General features: G+C 44.3%; 1 protein-coding gene across 2 annotated transcripts in view; it reads right to left on the bottom strand.

The window, feature by feature from the left end:
- Window positions 1-17,385, bottom strand: part of GRID2IP (Grid2 interacting protein) — a 211,705-nt gene that overhangs the window by 156,034 nt on the left and 38,286 nt on the right. Inside the window, exon 1 of one of the 2 annotated variants that reach the window (XM_073636501.1) lies at window positions 12,008-12,444. The exons of the other annotated variant lie outside the window; for it this stretch is intronic. Within the exon in view, the coding sequence (XP_073492602.1) occupies window positions 12,008-12,021 (14 nt within the window). The 5' untranslated portion in view covers window positions 12,022-12,444. Of the gene's footprint in view, window positions 1-12,007; window positions 12,445-17,385 lie in introns of those variants that run through there. 2 annotated transcript variants of the gene reach the window in all.

The raw sequence follows: 17,385 nt of genomic DNA, 5'->3' as shown, positions 1-17,385 counted from the left end.
GAAGTAAATGGCGTTAAACTGGCAGTAACGCATACAAAACTATATGGCATTAAACTGGCAGTAACGCACACAGAATTATATGGTGTTAAACTGGCAGTAACGCATGCAAAACGATATGGCGTTAAACTGGCAGTAACGCACAAAGCTATATGGCGTTAAACTGGCAGTAACACACGTAAAACTATATGGCGTTAAACTGGCAGTAACATGCACAGAACTCTAAGTGCAGCATGTATGTTAAAAATATTTATTACAATAGATAAAAACACTCACATTTGAGTTGCTAAAAACCAGCATGTAAAGTAGTTTCATCCGCGTGCTCTCGGGGGATGTGGGTGTCACGGGCCAGTGGAGGGGTTCCTGGGATGTGAGTCCTGTAACCTGGGTCCTGGTAGCTGTTCCAGTGGTGCCGAGGGTCCTCAGAGCCTCTGGGCGGCCAGGATGTCGGTCATGGATCCTCCGTGGAGCGCCGTGCTGACCTGCGTCTTCACTTCCGGGAGCGGGGTGAGGCGGGCGGTGCTTCGCGTTCGGAGCATGCGTGCTCCTTCATCAGGCTATGCTGGTTCATTTTATTTACACTTACATTGGCACTGTGTAAGCTGATTACACAGTGCAAATGTAAGTGTAAATAAAATGAAAAGTACAGTATGCACTTATGTCTTTATGGTTTGATATGTACACATACTTATTACTTTTCTGTAAATACATTGTCTCTAATTTAGAAACCTCTGTTAAACTTACATCCATCCCTGAAGAAGGAGGCTAAACAACTCCGAAACGCGTCGGGTGCAAGTACATTGGTACCAATATCCCATATATGTACAAGTGTATGAATCGCATTCCTCTCAATGTTTGCTATATTGTTTATTGATGTTTTTATGATGTTTTTGAAATGAATAAATTACTGTTTATATACTACATATCTTCCCTATGTTTCTCCACATGTGCCTTTAAAGTCCACCATTAGGGGAATTCTCTTTCTGTTTGACTGTTTAATTATAGGATGTGGCACAACTTTGCAGTCAATTGCCGACCTACAATCTTTGCTTTAAACTGGCAGTAAGGCACACAGAACTATATGGTGTTAAAATGGCAGTAACGCACAAAACTATATGGCGTTAAACTGGCAGTAACGCACACAAAACGATATGGCGTTAAACTGGCAGTATCGCACACAGAAGTAAATGGCATTAAACTCGCACACAGAAGTAAATGCCAGGAAGTTAAACTGGCAGTAACGCAATCAAATAGACGGTGTTCAACCGTCAGTACACTGACGCTATCTGAACTGTCCCTACTCTAGCTATACACTAATGTCAAGATTACTGACACAGCCTTACTACACTACAGTGAAACTATCTGAGCTGTCCCTACTCTAGCTGCACACTATGCAAAGCTGAATGATGGTCCTCCTCAAAACACTCACACTATCCCTAGACTGACTACTCAACACTGACAATTGAAGCAAAAAAGTACAGTATAGCACACTAACTAACTGATAGCACTGAACAGAGCCCTGTTCTATCTCTCTCCACCCCGAAATCACACTGAAAATGGCTGCCATTGAAAGTATACTTTTATCCTGTGGGGCGGGAATGAGCCATGACTGGCTAAAGTCATGATGACAGTGTCCAATCATGACTCTGACAGTGCTCTGTATCCTGATTGGCTGAAGCTTTCACTGCTTCAGCCAATCAGGGCTTGCAATGCACTGTTCAGCGCCACAATGCATTGTGGTCAGTTCAGGGGGTGAACAAACAGTTGAACAACCCGTTTGTTCGGCTTTTCGCCGAACAACCGATCAAAGAAAGTTCGGGCCGAACTTATGTTTGGACCGAATCGTTCGCCCATCCCTATTCAGGAGTATGCGACGTACAGAGTTCAGAAGTATGCGATGTACAGATTGCAGAGTTCATGAGTATGTGACATACAGAGTGCAGAGTTCAGGAGTATGTGACGTACAGAGTGCAGAGTTCAGGAGTATGCGATGTACAGAGTGCAGAGTTCAAGAGTATGCGATGTACAGAGTGCAGGGTTCAGGAGAATTCGATGTACAGATTGCAGAGTTCAGAAGTATGTGACGTACAGAGTGCAGCGTTCAGGAGTATGTGACCTTACAGAGTGCAGAGTTCAGGAGTCTGCGACGTACAAAGTGCAGAGTTCAGGAGTATGCTACGTACAGAGTGCAGAGTTCAGGAGTATACGACGTGCAGAGTTCAGGAGTATGTAACGTACAAAGTGCAGGAGTATACTACGTACAGAGTGCAGGGTTCAGGAGTACCTTCATACAGAGTAAAGCGTTTAGGAATATGCCACATACAGAGTGCAGGGTTCAGGAGTATGCGACGTACAGATTGCAGGATTCAGGACTACGCTACAAACAGAGTGCAGGGTTCAGGACTATGCTACGTGCAGTGTTCAGGGGTATGCAGAGTGCAGAGTTAGGGAGTATGCAATGTACAGAGTGCAGAGTTCAGGAGTATGCGACATGCAGAGTTTAGGACTGTGCTATGTACAAAGCACAGAGTTTAGGGGTGTGCTGTATACAGAGTGCAGAGTTGAAGAGTGCGCTACATACAGAGAGCAGGGTTTAGGAGTGTGCTATGCACAGTGCGCACGATTCAGCTTTGACAGGCTGTCAACATCTCACTTTCACCAGTCCTCCCAGAAGTGTAGACAACTCTGCCTCTCTTTCTCACTTGTAGGGAGATCATTAACTGGCATCTGTCCCAACTGTGAGTGTGTTGAGGACAGACAGGGATCTCTGAGAGGAACAAGCCACAGAGAGAAAAGCTGTCCTTGTAAACACAGAAGACTTCTGTGTTAGCGACAGTGGTGAGAGAGGAGGGCAAGAGCCGGAGGTGGCGGAACAGAGTTCTGCCATGTTCCAGCTGAAAAGAAGCCCTGGGTGCAAGGGCCACATGAAATGGCCTGGTGGACCAGATTCAGTCCACGAGCGTTGTGTTTGACATGTGTGAAATAGACCATTTAGAGCAGTGCAACAGGTTTGCTTTAATCCAGACCCCCCTCCATCTCCCCCCCTACCAACAAAAATCCCCCTTCCAGCACAAATCCTCCCCCTCATATAACCCCTTCCATTACAAATCTCCCTCAGAACAAACCCTTGCCTTCACCTCCCCATTTCCCAGCACAAATACCCCCTTCTCTGCACAAATACCCCTCATCTCCCCTCCCAGCATAAATCCCCCCTCTCAGCACAAATCCTCCCCCATCTCCCCCTCTCAGCACAAATCCTCCCCATCTCCCCCTGCCAGCGTAAATCCCCCTCTTAGTACAAATGCTCCCCCACCCCCCCCAGTGCTCCATGTGGGCAGAGTGAGACAGAGCACAATGGGCCCCCCTGGCCTTGGGGGCCATGTGCACCGCACACCCTGCACACATGGATGATACGCCACTGATGTACAGGTATGTTACGTTGTCTGTACCAGGCGCCCTGTCGCAGTATATGTACAGCGGAAGGTCGGCAAGTGGTTAAAGTGACAGTAAACTCTGGTTTAAAAAATTAGATTCAAGTATGTATTATTATTTAAAAAGTATCTTCTATTGCTCTCAGCCTCCTCCAAATTCCTGTTTTTTTGCAGCTGTGATCTGACTTCCTGTTAGAGGGTGGCTATGTTTGTTCTCCATGGTTCCATTGTATACAGGAATGTAGCCACCCTTCTTGCTAACTCCTGAGATGGACTAGAGACTATAGGTCAGTGTTTCTAAACCTTTTTTCAGTAAAGGCACACTTTAAAAATTATGTATCTTGAGGCACCCCCATTCTAAAATGTAAAAGAGAAATCTAACAGTTTTACATAATGCAGCAACATCCACACATAGAACGGTTTATTTTTAAATAAATGATAACATGACTAACATTTTTTAACATCAAGTTAACAAATGTTAGTCATATTATCATTTATTTAAAAATAAAAGGTTCTATGTGTGAGCACTGTGAGGGGCGCCGGACCAATGGGTGTCTATTAGGTCGGTCAATTTTTGACAAGCATTTGATTTGAGCCAAAGGCTCCAATTGGCTTGTCTTAGGTTGTCTTCGGGGCACAGAGCACTGCGCCCCAAACCCTCCCACTTTTGATTTCAGTGAATCAATATTTGCCATTGTGTCACTTCCGGTTTCTGGCTTCTCATCCCGGCCAATCAGGAGGCTGAAGATTTGGAACCCGGAAAGAAGACCGGGTTAACACGGAACCTGACGGGTATCAGGGGAGCCATTACAGCCCAGTGCTGAAGGGCTACGTTTGTAGGCAAGTCTCATGGCGTCCTCTGGTGAATGCGGATGTAGAGGAGTTTGTTTCTGCTCCCCCAAAAAACTTTTAGCACCTGCCGCCACTGGAACTGACTAGTATCCCATTGTTTCTCTTCTCCCTCAGTTTTTCTCCATCACCTAGCTAATGTGACTCCAATGCTAATGGAGGGAGCAGGAGAGGGGATACAGGGATGCTGTGAAGGCGACTGACATCCTCCAGATCAACTGATGACGCCATTGGTCGCTGGGACGCCGACAGCTAGAAGGTTGTAATGGTGCACAATGAAAACCTGTGACTTTGTGTAACTAAAAAGCACCCCTGCAGAAACCTCAAGACACCCTGATTGAAAAAAGGCTGCTATAGATTATTCATTTTGTAGTATACATAGAGCATTGCATGTGACATAGGGTTGCCACCTGTCCGGAATTCACCCGGACAGTTCGGGTTTGGAATCATGCGTCCGGGTTTCGGACTGCCTGAAACCCTAATGCATGATTCCATGATTCAGATTGAACAATGGCTTCTTAGCAGGGTTGCTGGCTGTAGTTGTCTAAGCTAAGAGTGTCTGTTACACACTCTTTCACACTGCCCAAAGCCAGCACTAACGATCCCCCCCCCCAAACACACACAGACGGGAGAGGAGAGAGGGCTTGATCTGCACCTCTTCCTCCCGCCCCTACTCCTCTGTGTCTGCCCACACTCCAATTCCCGGTGCTGTGCCTCAGAAAAGGAACGTGGGGGACAGAAATTGGAAGTCCAGCAGCCTCAGAACATCTGGATCAGAGGTACTGACTGCCAAGGGGTCAGTGAGCTCCCCATCCATCCCCGTATGTGATTTGAAGTCTCCCCCTCCTTCTCTCTCCTGCCTCCGAGTGAGTACATGAAGGTAAATCAGGGTTCTCAGCGCACCCCTTACATCAGAATTCCCCTTTACACCAGAGGCCACAGTGTTTCCCCTTACATCAGAGTCCTCTCTGTACATCAGAGTTCTCAGTGTTCCCGGAGCATCCCTTATGTTAGAGTCCCCAGTGTTCTCCCTCACATCAGAGTCTGCAGAGCCCCCCCCTTACAGTGAAAGGAAACTCTGCAAGTTCAGATGTAAAAGGGGAACTCTGTGGACTCTGATGTAAAGGGTGGAACTCTTGTTATTAACTTCATATGATTAGAAATGTTATTTAATAGCAAATATAGATATATCTATATATCTATATCTATATAGATATAGATATATAGATATATATATATATAGTTTATACTATTTTAAAAAAAAATTGCTATGTGCGCCGCTAAAGTATTTGACCTGAAGAAAAGGTGGCAACCCTAATATGACAGCAACTACATAAACAGAAATGAGGGGGGAAGGAGGGGTTCAGGAGCTCACAGGAGACATTACAAGGCAGAAAAAAAAGCACAGAACTGATTTAATGAAAAATAGATTACAGGGACCTTTAAGTAATGGATAAGTATGGTTTATTTTCTGGAGAATAAGGACAATGTTTCGTATCACTTTAGCATTAGAAAGACAAAGCTTTTAGGGGGTATAGTGATAAATGATAATGAACGGCTAAGACAATGGCCATGCTTTCAGAATATGTTTTTTTTTCCCCTAGTGAGCCTTCTTTGCAGAATATTGCCTGTCCCAGGACTACAGGTGCATTCCCAGTATGACATGTCCCTGCAGCAGACAAGGAGTTAAGGGATAGACTGAGGCAGCAAAGGATTCGGGGATGTTGCAGATACCCGCAGGCCATTCGATTACTCTTCCTCTAATGTCTAGATCTGTATTCACACAGCACTTTACACACACAGTGCAGCAGAGCAGGCAATCCACAGGGGTTCACCGGCGATACCTGTCCGTACCAATCACAACTCCCGACCCTGTGTGATACCTTCTGGCTCTTTGACTGTAATCAGCAGCTACACGCCGGCTGGCACCGGCAAACGCCATTAGCAGCCCTGCTTATGTAGAGTGTTGGCAGAATCCAATATCTGCAAATTTGATTTCCTTCCTGAATCGCTTAGTTCTATTGATTTTATCAACAGTCACTGAGGAACCACAAAAATGGGGGAGGTGGCGACATTGTTTTTGTGCGCACGATTTTTACTTGCATAACAAGCGGTCAGGACTATGCCCACCTGCGGGTATTTAGGAATTGAACACAAAGAAGTGTAATAAGCCCATTGTTCAACGGTTGAGAGCGAAGATTTTAGTGTTATTCTAGGAGATCTTTAAGGATGGAAATATGAAGGTTCCAGCTTTAAAAGTCTCTGGTTATCATAATGCTTGCCTTATTAATTAAAGGTGAACTCCAAGCAAGCAGATAACATACATATATGCGGGCTGTTTTACTTGCCAAATGAATTGTATGCCAGTCCTGAGATTTGAAACACATAGAAGTGTAATATGCCCATTGTTCAGCAGCTGAGAGCAAAGATTTATTGTCAATCCAGGGGATCCAGGATGTTAATATGAAGGCTCTATTTTTAAACGACTCTGGTTATCCTAATGCTTAATTAATTAAATGTGAACTTCAGGCAAACAAGTGAAGTACATACACTCACCAGTCACTTTATTATGTACACCTTGCTAGTCCCGGGTTGGACCCCCTTTTGCCTTCAGAACTGCCTTCATTCTTTATGGCATAAATTCAACAAGGTGTTGGAAACATTCCTCAGAGATTTTGGTCCATATCGACATGATAGGATCACTCAGTTGCTTTGGTGGCTGCACATCCATGATGTGAATCCTCCGTTCTACCACATCCCAAAGGAGCTCTATTGGATTGAGATCTGGTGAGTGTGGAGGCCATTGGAGTACAGTGACCTCATTTCATGTTCAAGAAACCGGTGGTGAAATGATTTGAGCTTTGTGACATGGTGCATTATCCTGCTGGAAGGAGCCATCAGAAGATGGGTACACTGTAGTCATAAAGGGATGGACATGGTCAGCAACAATACTCAGGTAGGCCGTGGCATTTAAGCGATGCTCAATTGGTACTCTGGGGCCCAAAGTGTGCCAAGAAAATATCCCCCACACCATTACACCACCAGCCTGAACCATTGATACAGTGCCGAGACAAGGTAATTTAGAGCCCAGGGCGAACATGGCAAACTGAACCCCCCCCCCAAAAAAATGTATGAGCATTATGTGTCAGCAAAGATCCCTCCACAAAAAAACTTAGCACTAATCTGCTCCCTAAGCATAAATTTGCTCTCCTCCCAGTACAAATCTGCCACCCTGCTAAAACCCCCTCTCCCAGCACAAATCTCCCCCCCCCCCATCCCCCAAATCCCTCAGCTCAAATGCCCTACCCACCCCAAAAAATCCTCTATTACTAAAATTTCCCCTCCTAGTACACATCCCCCCCCCTCCAAATCCCCCCTTCCAGCATAAATACCCCCTCAATGTCCCCCCCCCCCCCCAGCACAAATCTTCTTCCCCTCATCCTCCCTCCCAACACAAATCCCCCTAAAACACCCCCCTCAAATTTTACCTCTTAGAACAATACTTACCCCCTGCCACCCCCCCAAATTCCCCTCTCCAACACAAATTACCCCCCCCAATCTCCTTGCAGTGCCCCCCCACCTCAAACGATACCACAGTGCCAAGGGCAGCCAACCCTCCTACCCACCCCTTGTTCTGGCCCTGCATTGATACAAGGCAGGATGGATCCATGCGCTTTCATGTTGTTTATGCCAAACTCTGACCCTACCATCTGAATGTCGCAGCTGAAATCCAGACTCATCAGACCAGGCAACGTTTTTGCAATCTTCTATTGTCTGGTTTTGGTGAGCCTGTGCAAATTGTAGCCTCAGTTTCCTGTTTTTAGCTGACAGGAGTGGCACTCGGTGTGGTCTTCTGCTTCTGTAGCCCATCTGCTTCAAGGTTCAATGCGTTTTGCATTCAGAGATGGTATTCTGCATACCTTGGTTGTAACGAGTGGTTATTAGCGTTACTGTCGCCTTTCTATCATCTCAAACCAGTCTGCCCATTCTCCTCTGACATCAACAAGGCATTTTCCTCCACACAACTGCCGCTCACTGGATATTTTCTTTTTTTCGGACCATTCTCTGTAAACCCTAGAGATTGCTGTGCATGAAAATCCCAGTAGATCAGCAGTTTTTGAAATACTCAGACCAGCCCATCTGGCACCAACAACCATGCCATGTTCAAAGTCACTTATATCTCCTATCTTCTCCATCCTGATGCTCGGTTTGAACTTCAGCAAGTCGTCTTCACCGCATCTAGATGAATAAATGCATTGAGTTGCTGCCATGTGATTGGCTGATTAGCAATTTGTGTCACCAAGCAATTAAACAGGTCTACCTAATAAAGTGTCCGGTATGTGTATATGCTTATTGTTTTACTTGTCAAACAATTTGTATTTCTATACATCCAGTCCTGAGATTTAAAACAAAGTTGCAGCCCTAGGAGTGAGACCTTTCTCCACAATTTAAACAGTACTCCTTCTTCAGTGTGTGTAAAGGGCCACCACTCACCAGATGTGCTGACCACAAAATCCAAAGGAGATCAAATAGGCATATGACATAAAGTATGCATCTTAGCATATCCACTGTGTCTCAATTGTGAAAGGTCACCATCAATCCAGATGGACATTCACCAAAATGTAGGACTTCATTGCATTCATAGATGTCAATATGCCCTTAGGACAGCAAATGGGTAAAATATCAGGCAGAGTGACTCAAAAAGGATCTCCAATAACAGATATTCCTCCAAGTGATATAATAAAATGCAGAAATGCTCCAATAGTGCAGGAACATCTTTTATTTAAAAAATAACACTTCAATACTTAAAAACATAAAAGCCACCATATAAACCTACATGGAACATTGTCGCTTAGAATACAGCTGACAGTGTTTGGCATGAGTACTCAAAGTTCCATCCATAGGGTTGACTTCCTTTGTGTTTTGCGGTCAGCACATCTGGTGAGTGGTGGCATTTTACGTACTCTAAAGCTTGATTACTATTCAAGTTGAGGATCGCTGGAGGGAGGTCTTACTGCTAGCACTGCCACTTTGCTTTATATTGTTTAGAGGGATTACACATATAATATACAGCATATTAACCATATTTCCATCACTTTGGTCTCTCCTCCTGCCAGCATGCTCCTTTCACTGCAGCGCACCAGATTGACCGCATGTACTGCTTGTGCTCCTTGTGCCGCTTCTCCCTCCCCCTCTCTGAGCCCTGTTGTACAGTAGACTGCAAGGGGCCAATACAAAGTTGAATTTAACTACTAATGCTAACTCACCTAGCCCTTGTCTAACCCCAACTGTCCCATTTTCCAAGCCTATTCCTAACACTATCTTCTGGAAAGTTTTTAAGGATCTATGTCTATGTGGGTATGGGGATGGTATATGAAAATAGTCAATGAAGAAAGTGGGGTCAGTGTGGTCACGGGATGCTATGTTCCGTATTTTCTTTTAATGGTTGCATTTTAAAAAATACAGAACCACGGTATGTTATTTTTTGCCTTTTTTAAATGCCTGATGTTCAGATTTAAAGCTGCACTCATTTGGAATAAATATACTGGTATGGAGTCACACATGATCGAGGTCAGAGATTTATTGAGTATGGAAAAGGAGGATAACGACGCTAGACGCAGCTCTTGAGTCAAATAAATTTGAATAATTAACATGGAAATAATTAAAGGGCTGGAACCTACCAGTCCATGACTTTTTTTCCTATGACATTTTATTGAAAAAGCTTTGAACAGTCTTGATGTGTAATGTCCAGTTACTGGAAATCTGGTGGACTGGGAACAGCTAATGTGCCTGTGGTCCTGCAGACCATAGCTTCTCAAGTTCACCCATCATAAGTCTAATCATGCTCAGCCCTGATCATAGGAAAGATTTCAGTTCACTTACAGTCTGCTCTGTCTACACCCAAGGATACAGTAAGTATAGGGATTTGTAGGGAATGGGGAGGTTGCATAGAAAACACTATCAGACTGGGGTTAGAGGCATCACTTGGTATTTGCCAGAGGGCCCGGTCCATCTAGCTGACTTCACCAGAAGCATAAATTACATCCTTTAGTCACTGCAAAAGATAATAGATTGAGTGTGCAGCCATCCTATCTTTTGTGTTCTCTGCAAAAGATAATAGACTCTGTTCTTGACCATTCTATAGCCTACAGAGAAAAATATTTTTACCTTGCATAATCAAACTCAGATGATATACATAGGCTAAGAACACAAGGAAAAGCAGGCTGACACTGGATTCTGGTATCACTGGCCCACCACCAGTGGCATCACCAAGCTGGGCCAGAGAGTTGGTCAGTAAAGGTCTACCTCATCTACCACAACCCCAGACAAACTGACAAACAATGACCTGGCACCAGTGGCATCACCGAGCTGGGCCAGAGAGTCGGTCAGTAAAGGTCTACCTCATCTACCACAACCCCAGACAAACTCACAAACAACGACCTGGCACCTCTTTACTTCATATACAGGAGTTGGATAAAATTATGGAAGCACCAGGTAAAGGAATGCAATCGGTACCGAATATGGTTTTGGACCGCCTTTGGCTTCCAAGAAGGCCTGAATTTCCTGAATTGACAGATATAAGTCTTGGATGGTGGATAATGGAATCAGATACCACTCTTCATGCAAAATCGTTCCAGTGCTCGCAGAGACGCCAGAGGTAGAAAATGAGCCTGAACCTTGTTCTCCAAAATTTACCAAAGTGGCTCTATGATATTGAGGCCCAGCGACTATGGCGCCCAGGGAAGGTGTGAAACTTCATCTGCTTGCTCGTCAAACCATAATTTGTCAACACCAGCTGTGTGAATCAGAGCATTATCTTCTTGGCAAATCATGTAGTTTTTCCATATTTTTTTTGAACCCCTGTATATGGTCTCACAACCAGATTTTGCCTCTTGTGGGCCCAAGGAACTACTCCTCCCTTGTAGGCCCCTTTGACCTGGCTCCCACTGAAGCTTTCAGTGGTCTCCCCAGAGCTGCAGCTCTCTTCCCCCTGCAGACAGTGACCATCATGGTATGGTGCAGCAGCAATCATTAAGAAGAAGAAACCCGTGTAGTCTGCAGCAGAGACAGGTAATATAGACAACTGATGACCCCAGTGGCCATTTTGGGGATGCCTGCATGTATGTGTGTTGGTAGGCTCTATAAACAGAGCACACAGGCCATGACCAGCACCAATTAATAGCTACAGGAAAGAAAGGCGGAGGTGTTTTTTTAGAGAAAAGAAAGTATGTTAAAACACACAGTACTGGTAACCTCAAATTCTTTTTTCCTTTACCTTTTTTAACCCTAAACATTTCTGGGGCCCGGTGCACAGCGTCTGCTGCAAAACTCAGCTTTTCAAGTACAGTGCCAAAGGAAGTCTTCCTCCCATCCAGTGCAACTAAGAAGACATGCTAGAAAAGAGTACATGCCAAAAATTGTACCCCAATTATTGGGTACTTCTGCAAAGTTTGCTATTCATTCCACACCACCCTTTACCTTAGCTGGAGCTAACCTTATATGTATGTTTGCTTTTCCTGTACCCAGAACTCTACTTTAAAGCTGCCCTCCCTGCAACAGTACTGATCTGGAGCATAGCCCGTGTCCCCAACCAAGTTCTACCAGACATTTTTATTTTTGATTGGTGAACCTTTAACGTCAAGGCTGTATTCTTTTTTTTTTCTTTTATGGTCCAATCGTGAGAATAATCATAAACATGCAGAAATAAGGGGTTAAACGTTGGCACTTACCCCCAGCAGCTCATTATGACCCAGCAGCGCTCATTCTCAAGCGGTAAACTCTTAGTCCCTCTGCAAGTGGTACCCACAGCAGCGACAGCCTCCTCCTAAAATCTCAGCTCAGCTCGGCAGCTGCTGGCGTCTGCAGGAGGAGACTGCAACCCAGATGAGATGGGAAAAATATGCCAGCTTGTGTATGTGTGAGGGAGGGGCGGGATGTCTGTGGGGACAGATTTAACCCGAGCGTTGTTTCTGTGATCTCAGATTGTTAAATCACTTTTCAGCATCTTAATGGGGATGTCCACTCTCCCAGGAAGAAATGGAGAAATCCGACCACTAGTAGTAGCGGTGGAAGACGTCAGGCATCAAATTGCTTGGTCCAGGGATGTGTCTGCACTAGCAGATAACCAAGTAGTGAACATTTAGCCTACAAGCCCCGGAGTGCAGAGCAGAACATTAGGTTGTCATATCAGTGAATTCCCGCTGGGAGGTGCGCACATTTCTCTTGAAGTCATTCCTGGTCTGCCTTTATTCATTCTTAATGTCGGAGGCTTAATTAAACCATCCCTAGTATGAGGGTGAACGTGATGTATTTATTGCAACCAGGTTGCAGATTAATTCAGTTATGAAGGATTCCTAGAGGGCACATTGAGAGTTGTGTGCCGTTATAATTCTTACAAAATGAAAAAGGGGGCTTTTTTTTTTTTAAGACAAAGCCACCTAAAAGTGATATTTTAGTTAGAGGTGGAGCCTGGTGAACTGAGCCAGCCCCTTACTTGGTTAGACAGTAGATGCAGGAACCCATAAAAGTTGTGATTATTTTGTGTTTCAATATGCTATCGGTAAGGCCACGGCGGGCGAAACACGTTAGCATTGTTTTACTATATGTAACCTGCGTATTGGTGAGGGGATGCACTGGATACCTTCACTGCTATTGTGCTATTCCTGGGTGACCAGTGTGTTCCTATACCTATAAGGAGGAGTGGGCTCCCTCTTGGCATACCTGCCCTTAATCTATCATTATATACAGTATGTGCTCCAACTATGGAGACTTTCAAATTATAGCGTTAGTACTGCAGATAATACTGGGGTGCCGTGACGTGACTGCTGCAGCTTACGTATGTATTTGCAAATGTGTGCAAATGAAAACCCCTTGGTTTTAGGCTGGGTTCACATTGCTGTGCGGGGTGGCTCACGGCAGGGGTCTGGTGCATCCCTGTTCATCCTTTCAGGTCCAATTTTTTGGCTGAATTCGGACCTGAAGACGCACAGGACTCCTGTGCAATTCGCTCCACAGCCATCCCAGAGGTGTGTGAACTGGCTTCATAGATAGCTGGTCACAGTCTCCTGACATGTAAATTGGATGCGTAGAAACCACAATAGTGTGAACCCAACCTTAACATGAACTTTTAGACAGGGGTAGATTTGGTTTGTTGCAGGCTGGCTGGTAAGCTGGGAATTTTTATTTGATGTTCTTTGACATGGGTGACCCTTCCATGTGTTCCTTGCTGTAAAGGCCACTAGTTATAGGTTGGGGTAATTGCCTTTTTTTTTTTTTTTTTTTTTTTTTACTGTAATCTGTGTAGCAAATAAAAATGTATAAGGTTTGAGTACACCGAGTTGCTGGCTTATATTCATAAATGTTATAGTACTGAGGGGCTGCACATCCCAGCCACGAGCACCAGTCTTCGGCTTCAGACAGCATCACCAGCAGTGTAGAACTTGGGTATTGTATTTAGTGACTTTATGAGCCAGCTCCTTGCTTCTTACACACCTTGGATATTATAGAAATAAGCTCTCCCTGCCATAATTCCTAACTCTGTTCCTGTAAATCTGGGAGTCTTGGTGTTCCCACCCACCCCGGGGTGTTCCAGCTCCTCCTGTTGCATTCTTAAAGCATCACTCCGAACAAAAAAAAAAAGCTTTCCCATGCAGTGAGGCTGGGCCCGCATTGCACGGGTCAACTGCTCGTTTTTGGAGAACGGCGATATACTTACCTCCGCTCCTCCCCACCAAAGATCGGTCCCTGTGTCTTTTGCCCACCCCCAGTCTAGCCATCTTTACGCCCATAGACCTGTTCTAGGCATGAGGATGTCAAATACAGTCCATTGCTGGATTGTGGGGGAGCCCCATTTGCAGGTGGAGCAGAGGATTGGGTATGTATACACTCTTTCCAAGCCTCTAGACCAGTGATGGCAAACCTTGGCACCCCAGATGTTTTGGAACTACATTTCCCATGATGCTCATGCACTCTGCAGTGTATTTGAGCATCATGGGAAATGTAGTTCCAAAACATCTGGGGTGCCAAGGTTCTCCATCACTGCTCTAGACAATACAAGCAGTTGACCCGTGCAGTGTGGGCACAGCCCCACTGCATGGGTAGACTTTTTTTTTGCCCGGAGTTGGGCTTTAATATAAAATCGGTAAAGTGAGGTTTTAAGTTGATAAGCATAAAGTTATTAAAGTTCTGCACCTCTGGGATAAAAGATGCATGCATAATACAATCTATGAGGGCATATGTGGGTGAGTCAATGGTAGAAAGGAATCTGGGTGGAGATCAGTAGATCTAGTAGATCATTGACTTTATAACACTATACAGTGACAATCTGCAGCTTCTTCAGTAACCATTCTCAACCACAGTTCTGTGGAACCCTAGCGTTCCTCCAGAGGTTGCTGTGGCTTCTTTGAACTATAGCTGATTCAACTCCCATTTGATGGTACCTACCTAGATAATGTGGTAGAGCCAGTGGCATAACACCAGTGATCGTTTCAGTTGTTGGTGTAGGTGACTACCCCTATAAGGGTAGGTTTACATTTTTGCGTTTTAAGGGCACATGCTGTGGCTGCGAAGCTGCAGTACGGCAAAACGTATTCCACCTGATGTGTCTGTCCCATTCAATTGAATGGGGGCACACTACAACCCCCCTCACAACAGCAAGCAATGTACACAGTTGTGATGTGGTGGTGTGTTTTAATTGTTAAAACAGGTGGTGAGGAGGGACCTCTGATGCCTGTCAAACATGCGCTGAAAAGTGAACCACCACAGATAGCTCTTCAGAGGACGATGAATGTATAAACAAGCCCTAAGTAGCACATTCTTTTCACTGACCATCAATGTTAGCTGCATTCTTCTCACTGTCCCCTGATCAATGAATTAGTTTCAGCATGGATTGCCTGAGATCTACTCTAGAGGAAGCCAGACACTTTCTTGTATTAACCAATTACTGACCGCCTCATGTGAATATATGGCGACAGTGCAGGGACCAGCATACCTGGGTAGGGGGTGGTCACATACGCGCCCGCCACCCGATCTGTGCTGTAAATCGGTACAGCACAAATCTGTCAGCAGGTCCCGGCCAATGATTTTTGGCTGGGACCTGCTGATTGGCTTGGTGAATCACAGCACAGAGCCCTGCGTTTACTAACAACACAGGGCTCTGTACACAGAGCAGCGGCGTAGCTGTTTTTTTCTCCCTGCAAAGCAGGAAGAGAAATCAACCACATCGGTTAGTAAAAGCAGAACATATTAAACACATTACACATTGCTAGGCACAGATTATCCGCCGCACTATCACAGTCCCAATATAAGTCGCTGACCATCACCATTACTAGTATAAAAAAAACAATCAATATACACTTATTGGCATTTTTATTTCCCAAAGACATGGAACAGAATACATTTTGGCCTAAATTTATGATCAAATAAAAAATGTTTTAAAGCGGAAAGTAAAAAAAATATTATTATTTTTTCAGAATATTTGGTCTTTTTTTATTTATATAATAAAAAAATAAAAAACCCAGTGGTGATCAACCAAAAGAAAGCTCTATTTGTGTGAAAAAAAATTACATAAATTTCATTAGGGTACGGTGTTGCATGACCGCGCAATTGCCAGTTAAAGTAGTACAGTGCTGAATAGCAAAAAATGCTATGGTCATGAAGGGGGTAAAATCTTCTGGAGATCAAGTGGTTAAAAGAGATACAGACTCAAAGGAGAGACATAAATGTTCCTCTGTACAAAACATTAGTAAGATCTCATCTTGAAAATGTATTTTTGTTTTGTGCACCACTTCTCAAAAAGGATGTTGCAGAATTTTAGAAAGTGTAGAGAAGGGCAACCAAATCAATACTGGGCATGGAGGAGCTCAGCTATCAAGATAAACGGAACTACATTTGTTCTCCCTTGAGAAGAGGAGATTGAGGTTGGATAATTTTGGCAGTAATGTTACTCAGTAGAGCCAGTTGTGTGGAACTAGTAATCAGCGTAAGGAAGCTTTACACTGACCACCAATGTAAGGAGCATTCTTCTCACTGACCACCAATGTAAGGGGCATTCTTCCCACTGACCGCCAATGTAAGGGGCATTTTCCCACTGACCATCAATTTGGGGGACATTCTTGCCACTGACCACAATGAAAGGGACATTTTTGCCACTGACCACAATGTAAGGGGCATTCTTCCCAATGATCACCAATGTAAGGGAGATTCTTCCCACTGACCACAATGTAAGGAGCATTCTTCACACTGACCACCAATGTGAAGGGCATTCTTCCCACTGACAACCAACATTAGGGGCATTCTTCCAAATGACCACCAACTTAAGTGGCATTCTTCCCAACGACCACCAACAAAATGGGCATTCTTCTCACTGACCACCAATATAAGGGGCATTCTTCCCAATGACCACCAATATAAGGGGCATTCTTCCCAATAAACACTAATATAAGGGACATTCTTCCCAATGACCACCAATGTAACAGAGCATCACCACAGTAATCGGGCACCACTTACTAACCAAACCTATTAAAGTCTTTCTTTTTTATTTTTTTGTACAGCTTATTGATCATACTAACGTACCGTGAGCTGTACACATTTTTAGAAGGTACCCCGATGCCTTTTATCAAGGTTTCCTCCCTGGTAAGAAGGTTGAGAAAGCTGCCACAGATTGTTGATCCAGGGGGTGTCCACCAGCCTTAGGGGATCAGGGAGGATTTTTTTTCCCCTGTCAGAGCAAATTGAATCACACTATACAAAGTTTGGTTGCCTTTCTCTGGATCAAATGCATGAGGATGCAATTTTTTTAAATGATTTTTTTTTTGCCTTTGGTTGTATCAATCTTTTACCACTTTTTGTATGTTAAATGCCCGAGAGATTTGCTGTATTTATAAATTGCATTTCCTGGCCATCAGGTATCCTTTTCCTAAAATCAGGAGATTTCCTGGTTCCAAGGGGAATATATGTTTCAGTAAAAATATCTGTATTTATCATTTTTCCCGTGTAATATTTGCTTGTCTGAAGCTTTTAAGAAATCTTTTTCAAATAGCAAGTCATTGATTTTACTAATTGATTGATCATGGATTCCTAGGGAATATCTGCTGTACTCAATTCTGCT

This window comes from Aquarana catesbeiana, linkage group LG06, assembly GCF_042186555.1.
Source record: "Aquarana catesbeiana isolate 2022-GZ linkage group LG06, ASM4218655v1, whole genome shotgun sequence".
NCBI lineage: Eukaryota > Metazoa > Chordata > Amphibia > Anura > Ranidae > Aquarana > Aquarana catesbeiana.
This window is presented reverse-complemented; position numbering and strand designations above follow the sequence as displayed.